Consider the following 17,431-nt stretch of genomic DNA (forward strand, 5'->3'; position numbering starts at 1 on the left):
AGAATTTTGATTATGGTATGTATGTAATAAAAAGATTTCAAAAACTAATCTCCAAAACTTCAAAACAGTAACTTTCATACTCTATTATTCGAAAGTTTTCTTTTACATGTTCAAAATTTTACATTTTTTGAATTTTGCATTTGCGGAAATTGCATCTAGAATGTGGTTTCTTGGGCCCAGGACTGTATCAATAATAAAATTGGGCCATGAGTGAATCTAGTTAGGTGAGGTAGATAGATACATTAGGTATTTATATGATTCGCATTGTTTTATAGATCCAAAAAAAAGAGATTCATACTATTTTGATAAATAAAAAGTATAAAACACTAGAATTATAAAATAGAATTGTAACACAGTAAAGCAACTCCCCTTGCTGTTCACTCTGAAACACGGTCATTAAGGAGGGGAAATTTTTCATTTTCTTAAAATTCATACGATAATTATTTATAGGAAATCTCATAATGACCTCACCATATAATATAATCATTTATTTTTCAAAGAAGTTGACGAACCAAATTAAATGTTAGCTTATTAAAGGTAGGTAAGATGTTAACTGCCCTGACGTGAAAATGCTACCATAACCCAGTAGGATGTCATCTTTCTCAATAAACTGGGGTAGAATAACTACAATGAATTTTGTTATCTTACTTAATTCACGTTTCATTTATGATAATTGAATAGTTTTTATTCTTAGAATTTTGGATTTCATTTAATGCTGGGAATTTAATCATTTAACCATAGTTCTTATTTTAAGATAGTGATTCTCCTATTAAAATTACAAAATTATTACATTGCTTCGTTTGTTTACAAGTTTAATGAAAGAAATGAGAGAATAAAAACATAAAATAAACCAAACATCACCTGAAGTTTTCTCAATAAAAAATATTTTTTTTTGTCATACTACTAATAATAAACTAACAATATTATTTATAGATATATTTTGAATATGGTAATTTAAAAATCAATGATGTTTTCTTGAAATAAAAAAATATGTTAAACATTTAAAAATAAATATACAATTTGATCCTTGCAAATGATATATATATAATTTTAATATTTCTAATGTGTCAACTTACTCACATATCGTTCTTCCACAAAATTGTGATTCATTTGTGAATTTTGAAATTGAAGTATAGCAAATAAAACCTTTTTGGCAATCATATGCATGTCTTTATGAAACCATTGCGTGGCCCCAACTTGCAGCAATCAATTTGCTCACCATATTAGGTAAGTTAAGTGAATCACAAGAAATCAGTAAATAAATCACAACCATAGTTCATGTTTAAGATTAAAGTAACGCGTGCAAACATCGAGGCTCGTCGTAATATTTTATATATTTAACAAATCAAACCATGAGTACTTCAAAAAATTTTATTATCGCTCTTTTATAAATGAATTTTTATGCAAAATATTTTTATTAAATAATTAAATTAATAACAATATTTAAACAAAAATATTAAGCTCTTTTATTTTATTCAGAAAGATCTTATCGTCAAATTTATAAAATATGAAATATATATTTAATTAAAGTGTATTCCGTGATCTCAAACCATGTAGTCCCACTCATTAATAAAATATAAATACTTTTTATGAATATTTGAATTTGAATAGCAATTGTCTACGTACTCAAAAAACTTTAGACTTGAGAGATGTACAAATGCTGACTCTTAAATAATGTACTTGACATACTATCGTATTAAGCAAAACGTAGATGCCCCGTTTTCAACGAGGACACAGAAGGAAAATCCTCCTCATTGGAATTTTATTTGCATGTCATTATATAATATATTTAAAAAGCTGTGAGAGTTTTTTATTTTTTATTTTTTTTGGGTCAGAGGTTTCTAACACTTCCAAGCACACAGCCACATTTTTTGAAATTTCACCAACTGTCACTTCAAAATAAAAAAGAATCACTATGGTTTGGCTCTATGCAACCCGTCCAAGAGTTTTATTGTTCGAATCACTCTTTTGAATATATTATATAATGTTCTATCACACTTAATTTATATACACAAGACTTGTATACATATGGTATTTCTTAAGGTGACGTTCATCTCGTGGTAAAAAAGTATTTTTCATTTTGGCATTTACTGTTTAGTAACTAATTATCAATGTTAATGAATGATAATTTGAAACTTGATAAGGTTATTCCTAAATGACCTGACATATTCTTAATTGAATTTTAGTAATTCCATCTTTTATTTCATTGTAACATTTTTTTTTTTTTATCAATGGTCCTATTTAAAAGTAATTATACAGTGACAAAATTATCAAAGATCATTATTTCTCATTTCTATTCAACAAAAACAAATAGTTTCATGATCTTGTCCAAATCACTGTTGAACAGGGCAGAATCTCCCCAAAATGTAAAACCTAATGAAAATAAAACAAAAATCACTTGGCTAAAAATTGTCAATTTCTCTGTGAAAGCATTTTATTTTATTTTTATCTGTCCTCTCCTCTTAATTGAATATTCAGTGGCAGTATGTTATATGAAGATATTAGCAATTTAGCATACACACGCATGCTCTCAGTGGGGCCTTGGTGTGGTTGTTGGGGTGGGGCACAAGCAGGTGGGTGGGCCATAAACATCACTTCTGAACATTTCTATGCATATATAGGCACTTCACTCAGCACCCATGAAGTCACCACAACTCACAGCAAAACGCTTGTAATCTAATTTTGCCCCACAATCTGAACCAAATCCTGAAAGATGGGTTCAACAGGAGAGACCCAGATAACTCCAACCCACATTTCCGATGAAGAGGCAAACCTATTTGCCATGCAACTAGCCAGTGCCTCAGTACTTCCAATAGTTCTGAAATCAGCCATTGAGCTTGATCTCTTAGAAATCATTGCCAAAGCTGGCCCTGGCGTTTACCTTTCACCCACTCACATTGCTTCTCAGCTACCAACCACCAACCCTGATGCACCCATCATGTTGGATCGCATATTACGCCTCTTGGCTTGCTACAATATCCTCACTCACTCTCTTCGCACTCTCCCTGATGGAAAGGTTGAGAGGCTCTATGGTCTCGCCCCTGTTGCTAAGTACTTGGTCAAAAATGAAGATGGTGTTTCTCTTTCTGCTCTTAACCTCATGAACCAAGACAAAGTCCTCATGGAAAGCTGGTATTTTCACCTTTCCCTCTCTGCTTTACTTGTCTAACAACTCCAATTTATAATATTTGCTTTAACCTTATAAACTATAGTCTTGCCATTTATCATATTCTATGCTTTTGTGTTATTCTATGTTATTAATTCATATTGGGCATGGTGTTTTAGCAAGTTTTTTATTTGGAAAAAATAGAAGGGAAGAAAAATGAAAGAGGAGAGTACTCTGTTTATTGAGAGTTGCAAGTTCTCTGTCTGTATCAATAAATAACTAAATGTAAGAATAAATCGAAAACTGAAATGAAATGAGTTAGTGATTTGTTGAAGATAGAGACGAATCAGAAATGTGAAAGTCATATAGATATGATCATATATGACAAGAAAAATTTCTCGAAGGAAGAGTGCCAATCACAGAAACATTTGTTTATATGCCCATGAATACCCTATCGATGATTACCATCTAGAAAAAGAATGCTTGAAGGAAAATGTTTCTTTTAAACATGAAATTTAACACCTGGTCAGCAGTTAGTTATTAATAAATTAGTTAGTGATGAACAGTCTTTATCATTTAATAATTAAATTAATGTATATTATAATCCTTAAACATGTGTTGATTATTAATAACTTACTATTGATAAGGTAGCGTAAGACTTGATGTAAAAATTGAAGAAATGGACTGGGAGTAGGTTAAAACAACTTTGATGAATATCGAAGAATATTGTCCACAAACATTCTGCTTATAGTCAAAGCCTCAAATTATAAAATGGCAACGGGACCCACTACGAGAGGTCACCATTTCACCTACCCCAATATTGTGTGAACCAATCTTCTTGTAAGCCTCTAATATGAACGGTGGGAAAATAACATAATGCTCCAACTTGCGTGTCAAGTTTCAATTGTGTTTTCTGTACTTGTCTGTATGATGTTGAGAGGGGTTGAACTAACTTAAATACTTTAAGTACGAGAACTTTGTTAATTTATTTTTAAAGCAAGCCATGTGCCGTAATCATATACTTTTATCTTATCAATTATACAATTAACTGAATGAAATTTTTGAAAATCTTTCTTAAATATTTAAAAATATTCACCCATGAAAAGGAAGCGATTAGTTTGAAGATATTAAAATTATTTTTTATTGGAAGTAACATGTATCATTTTGTTAAAATTACTTTCCCTCTAAAGTGAAGTGAATTAATATAGTAAGATCTACGTAATCATGTAGAATGTGAATTAAAAATATAAATAATTAAATGATGATTTAAAAGGTTTTGTATATGCAAGGTTTTTTTTAATAAAGATTATATTTAAAATTGGGAAGAAATATTTATTATGAATGTTTAATATTTTATGATTAAAATTATTTCAAACTAGTTAAGAATAGAATTTGAATTGAATTGATGTTTTTAAACATTAAATTATATAGAAATAAAAAATTATATATGACTAACGAGTGATATTAGCTGTATTTGTATGGATATTATGTAAATTTGCAACACCGACACGTTTATGTTTAAATAATTGAATTGAATCATTTGGTAAACAGTTAATCAGTGATTGACATGACTCTGTTGATGAAGGTACTACTTGAAAGATGCAGTGCTTGAAGGGGGGATTCCATTTAACAAGGCGTATGGAATGACAGCCTTTGAATACCATGGAACAGATCCAAGGTTTAACAAGGTTTTCAACAAGGGTATGTCTGATCACTCTACCATCACAATGAAGAAAATTCTGGAGACCTACCCGGGCTTTGAGGGTCTTAAATCTCTTGTTGATGTCGGTGGTGGGACTGGAGCAGTAGTGAACATGATTGTCTCAAAGTATCCCACTATTAAGGGCATTAATTTTGATTTGCCACATGTCATTGAAGATGCTCCATCATATCCAGGTATTTTAAGTTGAATTCATGTTTAGATGTTCTGCTTATAGTTAACCTAGCACTGTCATGTGCTGTTAGTGTTAGACATTATATATTTGAATAATATTGGTCGGTCAAAGGTAACCTAGCACTATAATTGACATTAGTGTTTCGTGTAGGTGTGGAGCATGTGGGTGGAGACATGTTTGTCAGTGTTCCAAAAGCTGATGCTATTTTTATGAAGGTGAATTTTATAATCTGAACCCCTTCATTGCCTTTGTTTTCTTTTTGCTCACCCGTTGAAGGCAATTTGATTAAAAAGTCTAGTAATGTTTAACATGAAATTCCCTTTCAAGGTTTTCTTTTGTCAGAATCAAGCTTAGTCCAAAACTTTTGATACCTCAAATAATGCTCCACTTATTCATGCTAATGACATTAATATCATTGATAAATTCAGTGGATTTGTCATGACTGGAGTGATGAGCACTGCTTGAAGTTTTTGAAGAACTGCTACGAGGCACTTCCAGATAATGGGAAAGTGATTGTGGCAGAATGCATTCTTCCTGTGGCTCCAGACTCAAGCTTGGCCACAAAGGGTGTGGTTCACATTGATGTGATCATGTTGGCTCACAATCCAGGTGGGAAAGAGAGAACGGAGAAAGAGTTTGAGGCTCTGGCCAAAGGGGCTGGATTCAAAGGTTTCCGAGTCCTTTGTTGTGCTTTCAATACCTACGTCATGGAATTTCTTAAGAAGGCTTAAGTACTTTTGGCGTGGATTCATGTCAGTTGCATTTGATTTTTGAGATTGTGGTTGTGGTGCTACCTACGAAAGCTTTCCCGGAAAAGTGTAATTTTCTCTTAAATACTGTAGGAAAAGAATAATAAACAAAGCTCATTGTATACTCCTATATATAAAATAATGACAAGTTTCATACTGTCGATTATAGTTTTGTGCTTTCTTTTTAATGCCATCGCTTTTTCTGTTAATCAACAGGTTATTATCAATACAAACTTATATAGTAATAAGATTCCACTGAACATGGTTATAATTTTCTTTGAAAGCAAATCCATGATCATCTTTTTGAATGAGGGCACCATGAGCAATGGTTCTTCAGTGTATAAAAAGATAGCAAGCAACCCTTAAAACAAAGTTGAGGAAAATCATTCTCAGAATTGTTACAATAGAGTTCTAAACTTAAAAGACACTTTTCCTTAGTGCTTCTCTAAGACCAAGAATGCTTGAGCAGCACTAGGAAATTTTGAAGGTTCAACATACAAATATTACATGACAGTTTTTCTCTTCCTACCATAAAGCTACTAAAGGTTGATTGCTCCACAAGAAGCAAAAGAATTAATAAGCATTTCAGTCTTGAGCTAGATCAATACATGAGAAATTGATGAGGGTCTGACATAAAGTTACGTAACCAACTACAATTTGCAAACAAGAAAATGCACTAACAATAAAACAGAAAAAGAAAAAGAGAATTGACAACACTGAGCTTCTAGGAGTGAGGATATAGGATACAAGAAGGGAGGGATTAGACACATAAAGTTGCGTAACCAACTCCAATTTGCAAACAAGAAAATGCACTAACAATAAAACAGAAAAAGAAAAAGAGAATTGACAACAACACTGAGCTTCAAGGAGTGAGTATATAGGATACAGGAAGGGAGGGATTAAAGACAATATATAAGACATTCTTATTGTCTAATCCCTCCCTTCCTGTATCCTATATCCTCACTCCTTGAAGCTCAGTGTTGTTGTTAATTCTCTTTTTCTTTTTCTGTTTTATTAGTGCATTTTCTTGTTGCACTAATACCTCATGTATTGATAAGACATTCTTTTTGTCTAATACCTCCCTTCTTTAATTATTACCATTATTTTGGTTCTTGCCAATCACAACTTAAAGGCTACTTGTTCTTGAAAAGTTCCAAACAGTGTTCTTGGTCTAGGTTCCTACTCCAGAACTTCTTGTAGTATTCTGCATATGTAAATCCTCGATAAATGGCTCCAGATTCATCTTCTGTGAGTGGTTTCGCAGGGCTTATCAATGCCTCATCATTTGGGCAAAGAAATGAAGCCACAGAAAGTCTGGGCTTCTCAGCATTTACAACAGCCCGGTGCCAGACACTTCTATAAAGGCCATTACTCAAAGCCTGCAAACACTCAAGGGTTATATCAATTATCAAAAAGTGTTGTTGCAATTATGGGTAGTTTAGCGTTGGCTGAATTCTGAAGACAAAATAGCCCACAAAAGAAACCCAACTCTAAGGAGCATTCTAACATTTTTCATTTTGTGCCCTAAATTTCCCTTTCCATTTTTTATAAAAACGAAGCAAGATTTGTCCTAAATATATATTAATGTTATCCTCCCTTTGCAAATACTAATGCTCTTATTAGTAAAAATTTATACCAATAGCATCAGTGCTCAAGTTTTATCATATTCTAGGTTTTGCCTTATGCTTTTATCCAATCTTAACTATAAAAATGGACCTTAGCTACAATTTAAGTTTGGGCCTACAGCCTAACAACAAAAACCCACATGAGCATAAGCAGTGTGAACTAAGCTCCGCTCATGAACAGCTAAAATAAGAAGTAAAGAACACATGCAATGAAAAGCTAAATCTAAAGCAAAATAAACTTTTAACTAATGTTTAGGTGACATTATTTATGTCTTACACTCCTTTATATTCCATTAAAAGTACAATGTTAAAAAGATCAATGTTTGAAATTTTTGCTAACACTTGATTGCTTCAAAGGAGAAATGAATTGGGACCTTTGGAAATGAGCTCAATAAACCCAAATTTTGTTACCAAATTAGGCATGACAATCATAAATGGGGGAGTTAGTTACCTGCACTTGATCGCCTATGTTAATAACAAAGGCATCAGGTTGTGGACGAACGGCAAGCCATTTGCCATCTTTGAGAACTTGAAGGCCAGAAACATGCAAATCTTGGAGCAAAATTGTAAGTGCATTTGGGTCTGTGTGCCCTGGCAATCCATAGGTAAGTTCTGGTTCTGGGCATGGTGGATAATAGTTCACTGCCATGTGCTGCCCTTGTTCCCCCAAAACATCCTTTATGTAATCTTTTTCTAGACCCAAACTCTCTGATATATATTCTTGTATTCTCAATCCCAATTCCCGAACTTCTTTGCAGTATTGTGTCACAGTTTCCCTGCCAATGCTCAAAGTTGTTAATTATGTGGGAAGCTAGCTTGTTTGCCAATGAATCATCTCTCAAACAACCGAAAACATTGATAGTACAAACTTGTTTAATAGAAGAGTCTCCTGCATTATGGGAAGCCCATTCCTAAACAAAACTAAGGTTTAATAAAGTAGACTTGTGAAAAACGTAAAATGGCATCGTATCGTTGTACAAATTGATGTGATGGTAGAGCAATTATAAGACCAAAAGAGTAGAGAGCACTCATTATATGTGTTTTTCTATAATTGGAATGATGCTGATACTTCTCTTTCTCACTTGAAAAATGAAGTTCGTTATTCATTCTGGTTTCATTTTAGGTCCTTCTGATATTTAAAAATAATATATATCAAAAATTTAAAATTAATCATTAGCAATATATATATATATATATATATATATATATATATATATGTATGTAATTAAAAAATACACAATCTTTTAAACCAATTTATGTTATTTAAAAATCATGAATAACTATTTTTAAGTCTCATATTTTTATTATTCTCATTAAAATTACATATTTTAATATATGACATTTTTATATCTTATATTTAAATTAATATTCCCAAACTCTTCGACACATAAGAAACAAAAAGAAAGAAAAGTAAGAAAACAATAGAGTCCAGTGATCATTAATTTGGGCCATCCCAGCTAACAAACTTTAGAAGAAAAAAAAAAACTCTTTACTCAATAACACGAAAATGATGAGTTGGAATTTTAGTTAAATTAACTTTTTATTCTAAGTCATCTGTAGAGTTCATCCTTCACGGTGCATGTGTGGATTAGCTTTTTTTTTTTTCAAGAAAATAATCGTGAAATTTTTAAAAATAAAATTCTCAAAAAATTATTAAAGATAAGTAATTAATTTTTTAAAAAATTAAACTAAATATGCACTACTTAGTAACCTTTCTACGAACTTCTATTCTATGTACTAAATGTAGTTTTGTTCCAGAAAACAAGTTAAAAACTTGAAGATGCTCTAATTTCTAGTTCTGATTTAAATTTAATTTAAATTAATATACAGTAAACGAATTTATTAATATCAAATACTAATAAATAATCTAGAGACGCAATCAATACTTTATTTTTTAGTATTTTTTAAAAAAATATTATAAGATTTTATAAATAAAAACATGTTAGTTTAAAAGTTAGTAAAATAGATATTTCCTCTAAATTAATAGGATAATATGGAATAACCACTTATTTTCAATTGCATCAAATGCTGACTTATAAAAAAAAAAAGTGTAAGCAAACTGATTAAAATTGTAACTTTCAAATGCATAGCAGATATTTGACTATTGAATAAAACCAAGTAAATTATTTAAAATAATATTGCAATGGAAAACTATAAAATGTCTCTAGAATAATTTTTAAAAAATTATAAAAATAATTTAGGAGTATCACGAACTTTTAAATTTATTTCGATAACTTTTTCATAGTTTACAAAATAACATATTTTGTTTAGATTTTTGAAGTAAAAATAGGATTGAAATATGTAGGAGGTGCGAGTAAGACAGTATTGATATGAACTTGTGAGTTAAATAATGGAACATCGTGGCATGGTAGAGATCTAGTGTTTGTTTGAAGAGTTAAGTTTTGGTTCTGTTTATAATTATTTAGTAGAACACGAGCGCGTTTTATGAGAATATTTCAAAGGTGGGAAGATCAATCAATTAAGGTTACGTCAACACGCAAATTTCAACTGACGTCACCGCCAAACCAATGCCCAACCATATTATCAACCCCCACCTGTGATCTATGTACATATAAGTCTATTTAATATCATATTTCAATTTTAATATATTATCTTATTATTAATAAAAATATTACTTTATGAAATTTAAATTATAATATCATTTAGTCATGCTTATCTCTCTCTCTCTCTCTCTCTCTCTCTCACACACACACACACACACACATATATAATATCATTTAGTTATGCTTTAGTCAAATAATTTTTTATATGTATAATGAATTTATAATTTTGTTCAATTTTGTTTTATAACTTATTTTATGCATATAATAATAAAATTTTACTGAACATGTAATATTTATTATAATGTTATATTTTTAATAATGAATTTTTTTATAAAATTTATTATTTTGAATTTTTTAAAATTAATCCTAAAAACTGAGGTTAATATTTTTTTTATAAATTTATTCAACAACTTCTATAATATTAAATTTGTTATCAATTAATTATTATCTGTTTTTTTTTTCTCTTTTCTCTTGTCGTATAACTTTCTATATACAATTTTTGTATTTCTTTTATTTTTCTTCACCAATCATCAACGAACACTAAATTACTTCTTAAATATTTTTCATAAATTTTATATTTTGAGCACTTATTATATGATAATTGATACAAATTATCGACATGATCATCCTTAACCGGATCATAACTTCTCGTGATGAAATTTGTGTTTAAACAAATCATTTGAATTAAATATAAAAATAGTATGTTGTTTAATTTGGTTCGATTAAAATAAAACAAAATATGTATTATAAATTTTTATGAAAAAATACATAATATTATAAAATTTATTGCATTGATGATATTATTATACCTTTCAATAAAAAAATCATTTTATTATTATTTTGTATATGCAACGACACACGTCAAAAAATCGTTTAAGAAATTATTACACATCAGCCGCAGGTCCAATATATTCTTAACATTGATGTCGCAGTGTGCCTGTATCGGCTCATCGTGTAGCTAATTTTAAAAAGTTACAATATTCATCGATGATATTAAATAGTAATTTAATTAAATTTTAATTTTATTTGACTTTTTAATTTTAATTATTTATATTTAATTCTTAAAATATTTAAATCAAGTTTTTATTTAAAATTAATTTTTTTATTATATTCTATATATTTTAATTTTGTATTTTTATTTAAATATTTTGTATTTTTTATTCATTTGTAAAAATCAATAAACGTTAAATTTTTATGATATTTTTATTAATTATTAGATAAAATTTTAGAGTGAAAAGATTAATTTAAATATTTAAAAAATTAGAAAATTAAAAGTGACTAATTAAAATAAAAATAATGTGTAATTAAAACTAAATATTATATTCTCTCACGAGGACGAGTTGAGAAATACAGTGTCGATTTTTCTCTAAATTTCTTTGTTTGGAAAGAAAAATTTATCGCGGGCTCACATTTTATGTTTGAATCTGTTAGATGAATAATAACTTTAAAAAAACCTATTATTTAAAATTGTATAAAATAATTTTTTTAGGTTAAAATTTTAAAAGAGATATGAAATTATATATAATAATTAAATTTACATTAAAAATGATTAAGTATTAAATATAAAATGAAAAACAATAATTAACTAAAAAATCCGACGATGTGCAATGACGAGTTTTAAAATTTTGTTTATTTTGATATGTTATTATCTTTGTAAAAATAATAAAAAATGATAAATTGTTAAAACATTTCAAAGAATCATTGTATATCATCCTTAACAATGTTGAAGACGTGACACGTATTTTTAAAATGCTCAGAAGATATAATTTTTAAAAACTAAAAATATCATACCCCCAAACACCTCTAAAAATTGAGAGAAATAAATCTTAATCATATAATCATACATAATTTGTAGTTAAAATTAAAATTTGTTTAAAAATTATATAATTACTTTAAATTATTTATAATTAAATTAAATTATCAGGATTCATTACTCTAACTCACGCGTCAAAAAGTCTTTCACGTGTTAGTGTTTTTATGATTAAATTAAAAAGGGCTAGAATGTGTTACAGTGTTAGACAAAACAATAAAAAAGTAAAAAACAGTCAATGGAGTCTTTTTATTTATTTATTATACGCATATGATCTCTGACAGGACCACATTACCCTATTAAGAAAGTGGTGCCAATTAATTTCTCAAAAGAAAATATGATAAATAATGTGAAAGACAAAATATACACGTGCATAACTAAAAAGTTTATGTTTGTCATTATTTTCTAGGTAATTTTCTTTGCAACAATACTACTTTTATATTTTTAACTAGCTTATGAAAAACAAAAAGGAATTTAACGGAGAAAACAGGGAATCATTTGGTTTATTTTTTTCATTTTATTTATAAAACATTACTTAATTTATTTTTAAATATTTAAATGAGAAACAGTAAAATTATTTGTTACCGCTTTTCATATAAACTGTTGGAAATAGGAAGTAAAATAATAATTTAATAATTAAAAGTATAAATGAAAAACAATTTGAATCCTAATAAAAAAAAATCAGGTTTGTGTTTTCATAGAAACAAGAATTATAAAAAGAAATGATTAAATAAAGAGAGGCATGATGTATACTGCATGATGATATATTATATATATTAGATGAATAAAAACAAAAGTGTCACATGAGGATAAAACATGACACATTGTAAGACCAAGTCAGCGGCTGGCAATTGTCCACTGACTGATGGATGGTCGAGACTCGAGAGAAATGGAGAGAGAGAACGAAGACTTACTTGAAGGATGGTGGATTACATGGCCATTCAGACACATACTTCTCCAAAGGATAGCAATGAAGCCTAAGATAATCTCTCCAGTTATGCACCGTTTCTTTGTTCACATTAAAACTAGTTGATAGTCTCATTGTCTTTGACGGGTCTTCTGAGTACAACTTCAACTTCTCCTCCACCGGCAACCTGAAGAACTCATATGCCACCTCTGCCATTTCCTTCACTGCTTCTAGTGACACCCCGTGATTAATCACCTGTTTAATTTATTATAAATCATATCATTTCCCAAAGTTAACGCTACTATATATATATAACAATATTAAAAATAAAAAAAACATCAAACGAATGTTGATATTCTTCGGATATTTATATGTCAAAGTTGTTTTATATGTCTATAGATTCAGATAGTAATTGAAAACTGAGAAAATGATAGGGGCAGAACCTGGAAAAAGCCATAGAGCCTACAGGCTTCACCGATTTGGTGTACAATCTGGGTTCTGTTTTGAGAACCCAAATCGATGATAGGAACATCTACACACTCCAACACTTCAGAAAGACGAGGTCGTTCGGATTCGGGTCGGATATAACTCTCTGGCAAATTTGAGTACTGGGTTCCGGAAGAGAGAACCTTTGTGTCCATTAGTGTATCAAGTCCTTAAAGCTAAGGGGTGAAAATAGAAAAGAGAAAATAGAAAAAAATGGGTGAAAATACAATACTTTGGAAGTAGGGAAGCGAGGAGTGAGGAGCGAGGAGCGAGGAGCGAGGAGCTTCAGGGAAGGTGATCTGAAGAGAGACATTGGATGTGCTTATATATATATAAAAAGGGGTCGGTTAAGTTGTCCTAATCTTATTGGTCTTTTAGTACTTTGGATTTAGAATTCACTAATCAGTGTTATGGAAATATTAATTTATTAATCACTGAATAGAATTTCTTATTAAAACCATAATTCAGGTCTGTTAAAAATTATAGTAAATTTTTAATATTTTTTATTCTTGTCTTGAAAAATTTACTTGCATTTGCCTGAAATTTATGAATTATATATGTTGACTTGATTTAACATTTAATATAACCGGGGAAGAAAATGTAGCTCTTGATTCGTTTCTTTACAATGTGTAAAAGGAAAGACAAATATGAAGAAATAAAAAATATATAATGACTTAAGTAACAAAATAAAAAATGATAAAAGATAATATTGTAAAACTATAGTATAAAAATAATATATTTATGACATAAGTTATAGTTGAAAAAGAAAAAGAAAAGAATTAATTTAGTTAAATTTTTTTAAATAATCAATTCAGTTCAATCAGTGTTTAGAAAAATAATACAGTTCAGAAAGTGATTACTCTAGTTGGTTTAGAAAATACTGGGGTATCAAAATAAAATAGGACAAATTTAATCCTCAAAAAATTAAGTGTAAATTTGGTGTAGTTTATTTCAAGAAAATATACATTTACTTATTGTAACTTTTTGATTGAATTTTGAAATAAATAAACAATTCTTTTTAATTTTTAAAACTTAAAAAAAAAGTAGTGATTGAATTTTCAATTAAAGCATGCAATTTTGAGAATTAATGGTGACTATTTAGATAAAAATTTGGCGACTAAACTAGCATTTTAGTTCCTTAGAGATTTTGAGTTTAGCATATTAGTCCTTGAGACATTTAAAATATCACAATAGTCCACAACTTCTTTCTCCGTCATACATTTTAATTCCTAACATTAGACTTCGTTAAAAAACCGTCAAAGAAGGTTAAGCTGTCACGTTAAGTGCTACTTCAGAATCTTATTTAGCAGCAACAACGTCATTTTAGAAGATTGGCGTGGCACAAAAAAAATCTTTTGTTTTTAAATTCTCAATGTTCTCGTTGAGAGTCGCTCTGCAAGACGCGTCTCTGACTTGGTCTTAGAATCGTAAGTTTCACTCTCTCAGGTTGGCCCTTCTACTTGACTAAGTAGTATTTTATTCGTGCCGAAGCTACAACCAAAGATGAGTGGCTATTGCCCGGACACTGAACTATTGGCTCTAGCGACCCAATGTCTGTAGATGAAAGACGAGTTTAGAAGTACTGGATAAGTGCCTCCCCCACGAAATGTAGCTTATGCGGAATTTATTACTCCTCAACCACCAACTAGCAGCTCTTGATAGAGAAGCTTTGTAAGGGCCCATTTTAGGGCAGACCCCACTCAATACGGTTTTTGTCTTTTCTTGATGAAATCCAATCTTCTCTTATTGAATTTCTTCTTTGTGTTGATAGGGAAGCCCTTTCTTTGGCCAACATAAACCAAAAAACATCCTCTAGGTAGGTAGTAACGTTAGCGTACTAAGAGCCTTCTAGTTGCATTGAAAAAAGATGAACTTTTTTTCCTAACTACGGTGGTTCAAAAGATGCCACATTTGCCTCAAGACTCACAGCTTACGCCTCGCGATTTGTTGCTTCCAAGACTTGGTCTTATTTCTACCCAAGTTTCAAGCCATCGTCTCAGTCGGTTGCCTAAGATAAGCCAACTTACAAGATTGTAACTAAATGAATTAAGGTTGAGTACATAAAAGCCATTCGCTTGAGAATAATTCTGCGATTAGAACTCGATCTGGGATTAGGATCTTAGGGCACTGAGAACCTACTGTATAGTACATTCAAGAGTATCCCTAACTACTCTTTCCGACCGACAATGTCCACCTTTTAAGATAAGAACTAGATATTGAGGTTGTTTATTTTCCATGGTACTCTGATCCAGGCCTTCATCCCTCATATCTTCCTCCTGATAAAATCTGATAACGAAGTAACCATGGCTCAAGTTCACGAGTGCCACAATATTTCCTTTCGCTCCTTAGCCACTTCTCCACATACTCAAACATAGGTTAAAAGGGTTTCAATGACAACAACACTGTTTCGCAATTATTTGTGTCACACCAGCTTCCAAAACAACATTGTTGCTGCCAATTAAGATTTTGACGTAGCACTTAACGTGACAGCTCAGTCTTCTGTAACGGTTTCTTATCGGGTCTAACGTCAAGACTAAAATGCATGATCGAAAAAAGAAATTGCGAACTAACATGATATTTTAAATGTTTCATAGACTAAAATATTAAACTCAAACTCTCTCAAGAGCTAAAATACTAGTTTAGTCAAAGTTTGACATAAAATAAATTAAAATTTCAAACTATTTTAATTTATGTGACCAGATAGGTTTATCGGATTAAAAAAATATGATTCAATGAACAGTTACAAAATGTATTCTTTTTAAATAAATGTTACTGCAGGGAAGAAATTCTTCAATTTCAATAAATAAACTCATAAGCAAAATATTTAAAGACTTCAGGTCCTCCGGTTTATCGTAATTTATTGTCCACGTTTACATGTCCGTGCCCATATATAAATGGGGTCGAAGTTTACTTCACAGCAGATGCGAAATTTGTTATTTCTACTATTTAATAACTTTTATACAATCAAAACATAAACGCATTGTTCTGAACAATGCGTTTATTTATTTAAATCCACCATATATTTTTACACTTCAAAAATAATATTTTGAATTTTTATTTTTTATTTTTTATTAATTCTAATCTTAAAAATCTAATGATTTTGTTTCAAAGGTTAAATTTTAGTATCATGAATGAATATATGAGTTTTTAAATTGCATTGGAATATTTAAAATTTAAATTAAAAAAATTTAAAATAAAACTATGAGTAGTAAACTGAACGTAGCATTCATAAATTACACTTTAGTATGATAAAAAAATCGTAATTTAAATAAAAATAAAATAAAATATTAATTTTTTATACAAATTTATTTCATAAATTATAAAGTGCCCCTGATAATTGCATTTCCTGGATGGTTCAATGTGCTCATAGTGTCGATGTTCGTCTCAAGAGTGCGGATAATCCGAATCCGTGTACTGTTAATGCAAGCTTCTGCCTCCATGAAGTGCATAATATTTGCTGGAATATGCACTTTATTAAATTAAAATCTTCTAAAATAAAAAGATGTGTAAAATATAAATAAATAAAATTTTCTATAGTTAAAAATGAAACAACAATAAAAAATATTATAAATTTAAAACTAAGCATCTTATTATCTAGTATTTTAGAGATTTTGAATGAAAACTAAAAACTAATATTAAAACCCATTAAAAATACGAAAAACGTGTATTAGCTGTTTTTAATAATTTTTTATTTTTAATCATTGTACTCGCGATTATTATTTTCAGAAACTAATTATACCAAAGTTAACTCAAAACAACCAATGATTAAGCAGAAGCCATTCTCGACAATTTTCCTAATACATTTCAATGGTTGCAAGGAACTTATAAATGATTTTAAAAAAATCCCTATTATATATTTTAGAACCAATTTTACAACCATTTACAATAATACTCATACTTTGAAAAAATATCATATATTATGAACCAAGTTTTTGCTGAAAACAAAAAGAGATTATTCTTGTAGATTATGTGAAAACAAAAATTCACAAAAAATGTTGTTCAATTTTGTTTGATAAATTTTGAAAAAAATTACAATTACAAGTTATCAACTTATTTTTTAAGGTAACTTTTTTCTTATTTTTATTTTATAATTAATTATTTTAAATACAAAATTAATAATTACACATAAGTTAATTTTTTTGAAATTTATCTTTAAAATATTTATTTTGCATAATTTAGACACAGTAAATTATTTTAAAATTGATTTTTATCTAACTTATCCTAACACATATTTTATTTCATACGATTATTATCGCAGTAATTAATCAAACATATAATAGATTATTTAC

General features: G+C 29.3%; 2 protein-coding genes across 3 annotated transcripts; one reads left to right on the forward strand and one right to left on the reverse strand.

The window, feature by feature from the left end:
• The first annotated feature begins 2,646 nt into the window (after positions 1–2,646).
• On the forward strand, positions 2,647–6,007 carry LOC113865423 (caffeic acid 3-O-methyltransferase). The gene is made up of 4 exons (XM_027499953.1): positions 2,647–3,132; positions 4,692–5,002; positions 5,152–5,216; positions 5,430–6,007. The coding sequence occupies exons 1-4, from the start codon at positions 2,714–2,716 to the stop codon at positions 5,730–5,732; spliced, it is 1,098 nt and encodes a 365-aa protein (XP_027355754.1). The 5' UTR covers positions 2,647–2,713; the 3' UTR covers positions 5,733–6,007.
• A 540-nt stretch (positions 6,008–6,547) lies between these two features.
• On the reverse strand, positions 6,548–13,399 carry LOC113852488 (protein DOWNY MILDEW RESISTANCE 6). Of its 2 annotated transcripts, XM_027482778.1 has the most exons (5): positions 13,100–13,399; positions 12,664–12,911; positions 7,827–8,151; positions 6,829–7,129; positions 6,548–6,687 (listed from the first exon to the last, which is right to left on the reverse strand). In XM_027482778.1, exons 1-4 carry the CDS (start codon positions 13,295–13,297, stop codon positions 6,884–6,886), a joined length of 1,017 nt encoding a protein of 338 aa, XP_027338579.1. In that variant the 5' UTR covers positions 13,298–13,399; the 3' UTR covers positions 6,548–6,687; positions 6,829–6,883. The 2 variants fall into 2 exon arrangements, with proteins under 2 accessions (XP_027338579.1, XP_027338580.1); XM_027482779.1 differs by lacking the exons at positions 6,548–6,687; positions 6,829–7,129 and adding an exon at positions 7,320–7,556.
• Positions 13,400–17,431: the final 4,032 nt, after the last annotated feature.

Source organism: Abrus precatorius, unplaced genomic scaffold (genome assembly GCF_003935025.1).
Source record: "Abrus precatorius isolate BTA unplaced genomic scaffold, Abrus_2018 Scaffold10, whole genome shotgun sequence".
NCBI classification, from domain to species: Eukaryota; Viridiplantae; Streptophyta; class Magnoliopsida; order Fabales; family Fabaceae; genus Abrus; species Abrus precatorius.

Excerpts from the sequence above, each read along its gene's own strand:
- LOC113852488 (XM_027482778.1), bottom strand. The coding sequence starts at position 13,297 with ATGGACACAAAGGTTCTCTCTTCCGGAACCCAGTACTCAAATTTGCCA. Across the intron at positions 12,912-13,099 it reads GGCTCTATGGCTTTTTCCAG|GTGATTAATCACGGGGTGTC; the intron begins GTTCTGCCCCTA and ends TAAATTAAACAG. Across the intron at positions 7,130-7,826 it reads ACATAGGCGATCAAGTGCAG|GCTTTGAGTAATGGCCTTTA; the intron begins GTAACTAACTCC and ends GAGTGTTTGCAG.
- LOC113865423 (XM_027499953.1), top strand. The coding sequence starts at position 2,714 with ATGGGTTCAACAGGAGAGACCCAGATAACTCCAACCCACATTTCCGAT. Across the intron at positions 3,133-4,691 it reads AAAGTCCTCATGGAAAGCTG|GTACTACTTGAAAGATGCAG; the intron begins GTATTTTCACCT and ends CTGTTGATGAAG. Across the intron at positions 5,217-5,429 it reads CTGATGCTATTTTTATGAAG|TGGATTTGTCATGACTGGAG; the intron begins GTGAATTTTATA and ends TGATAAATTCAG.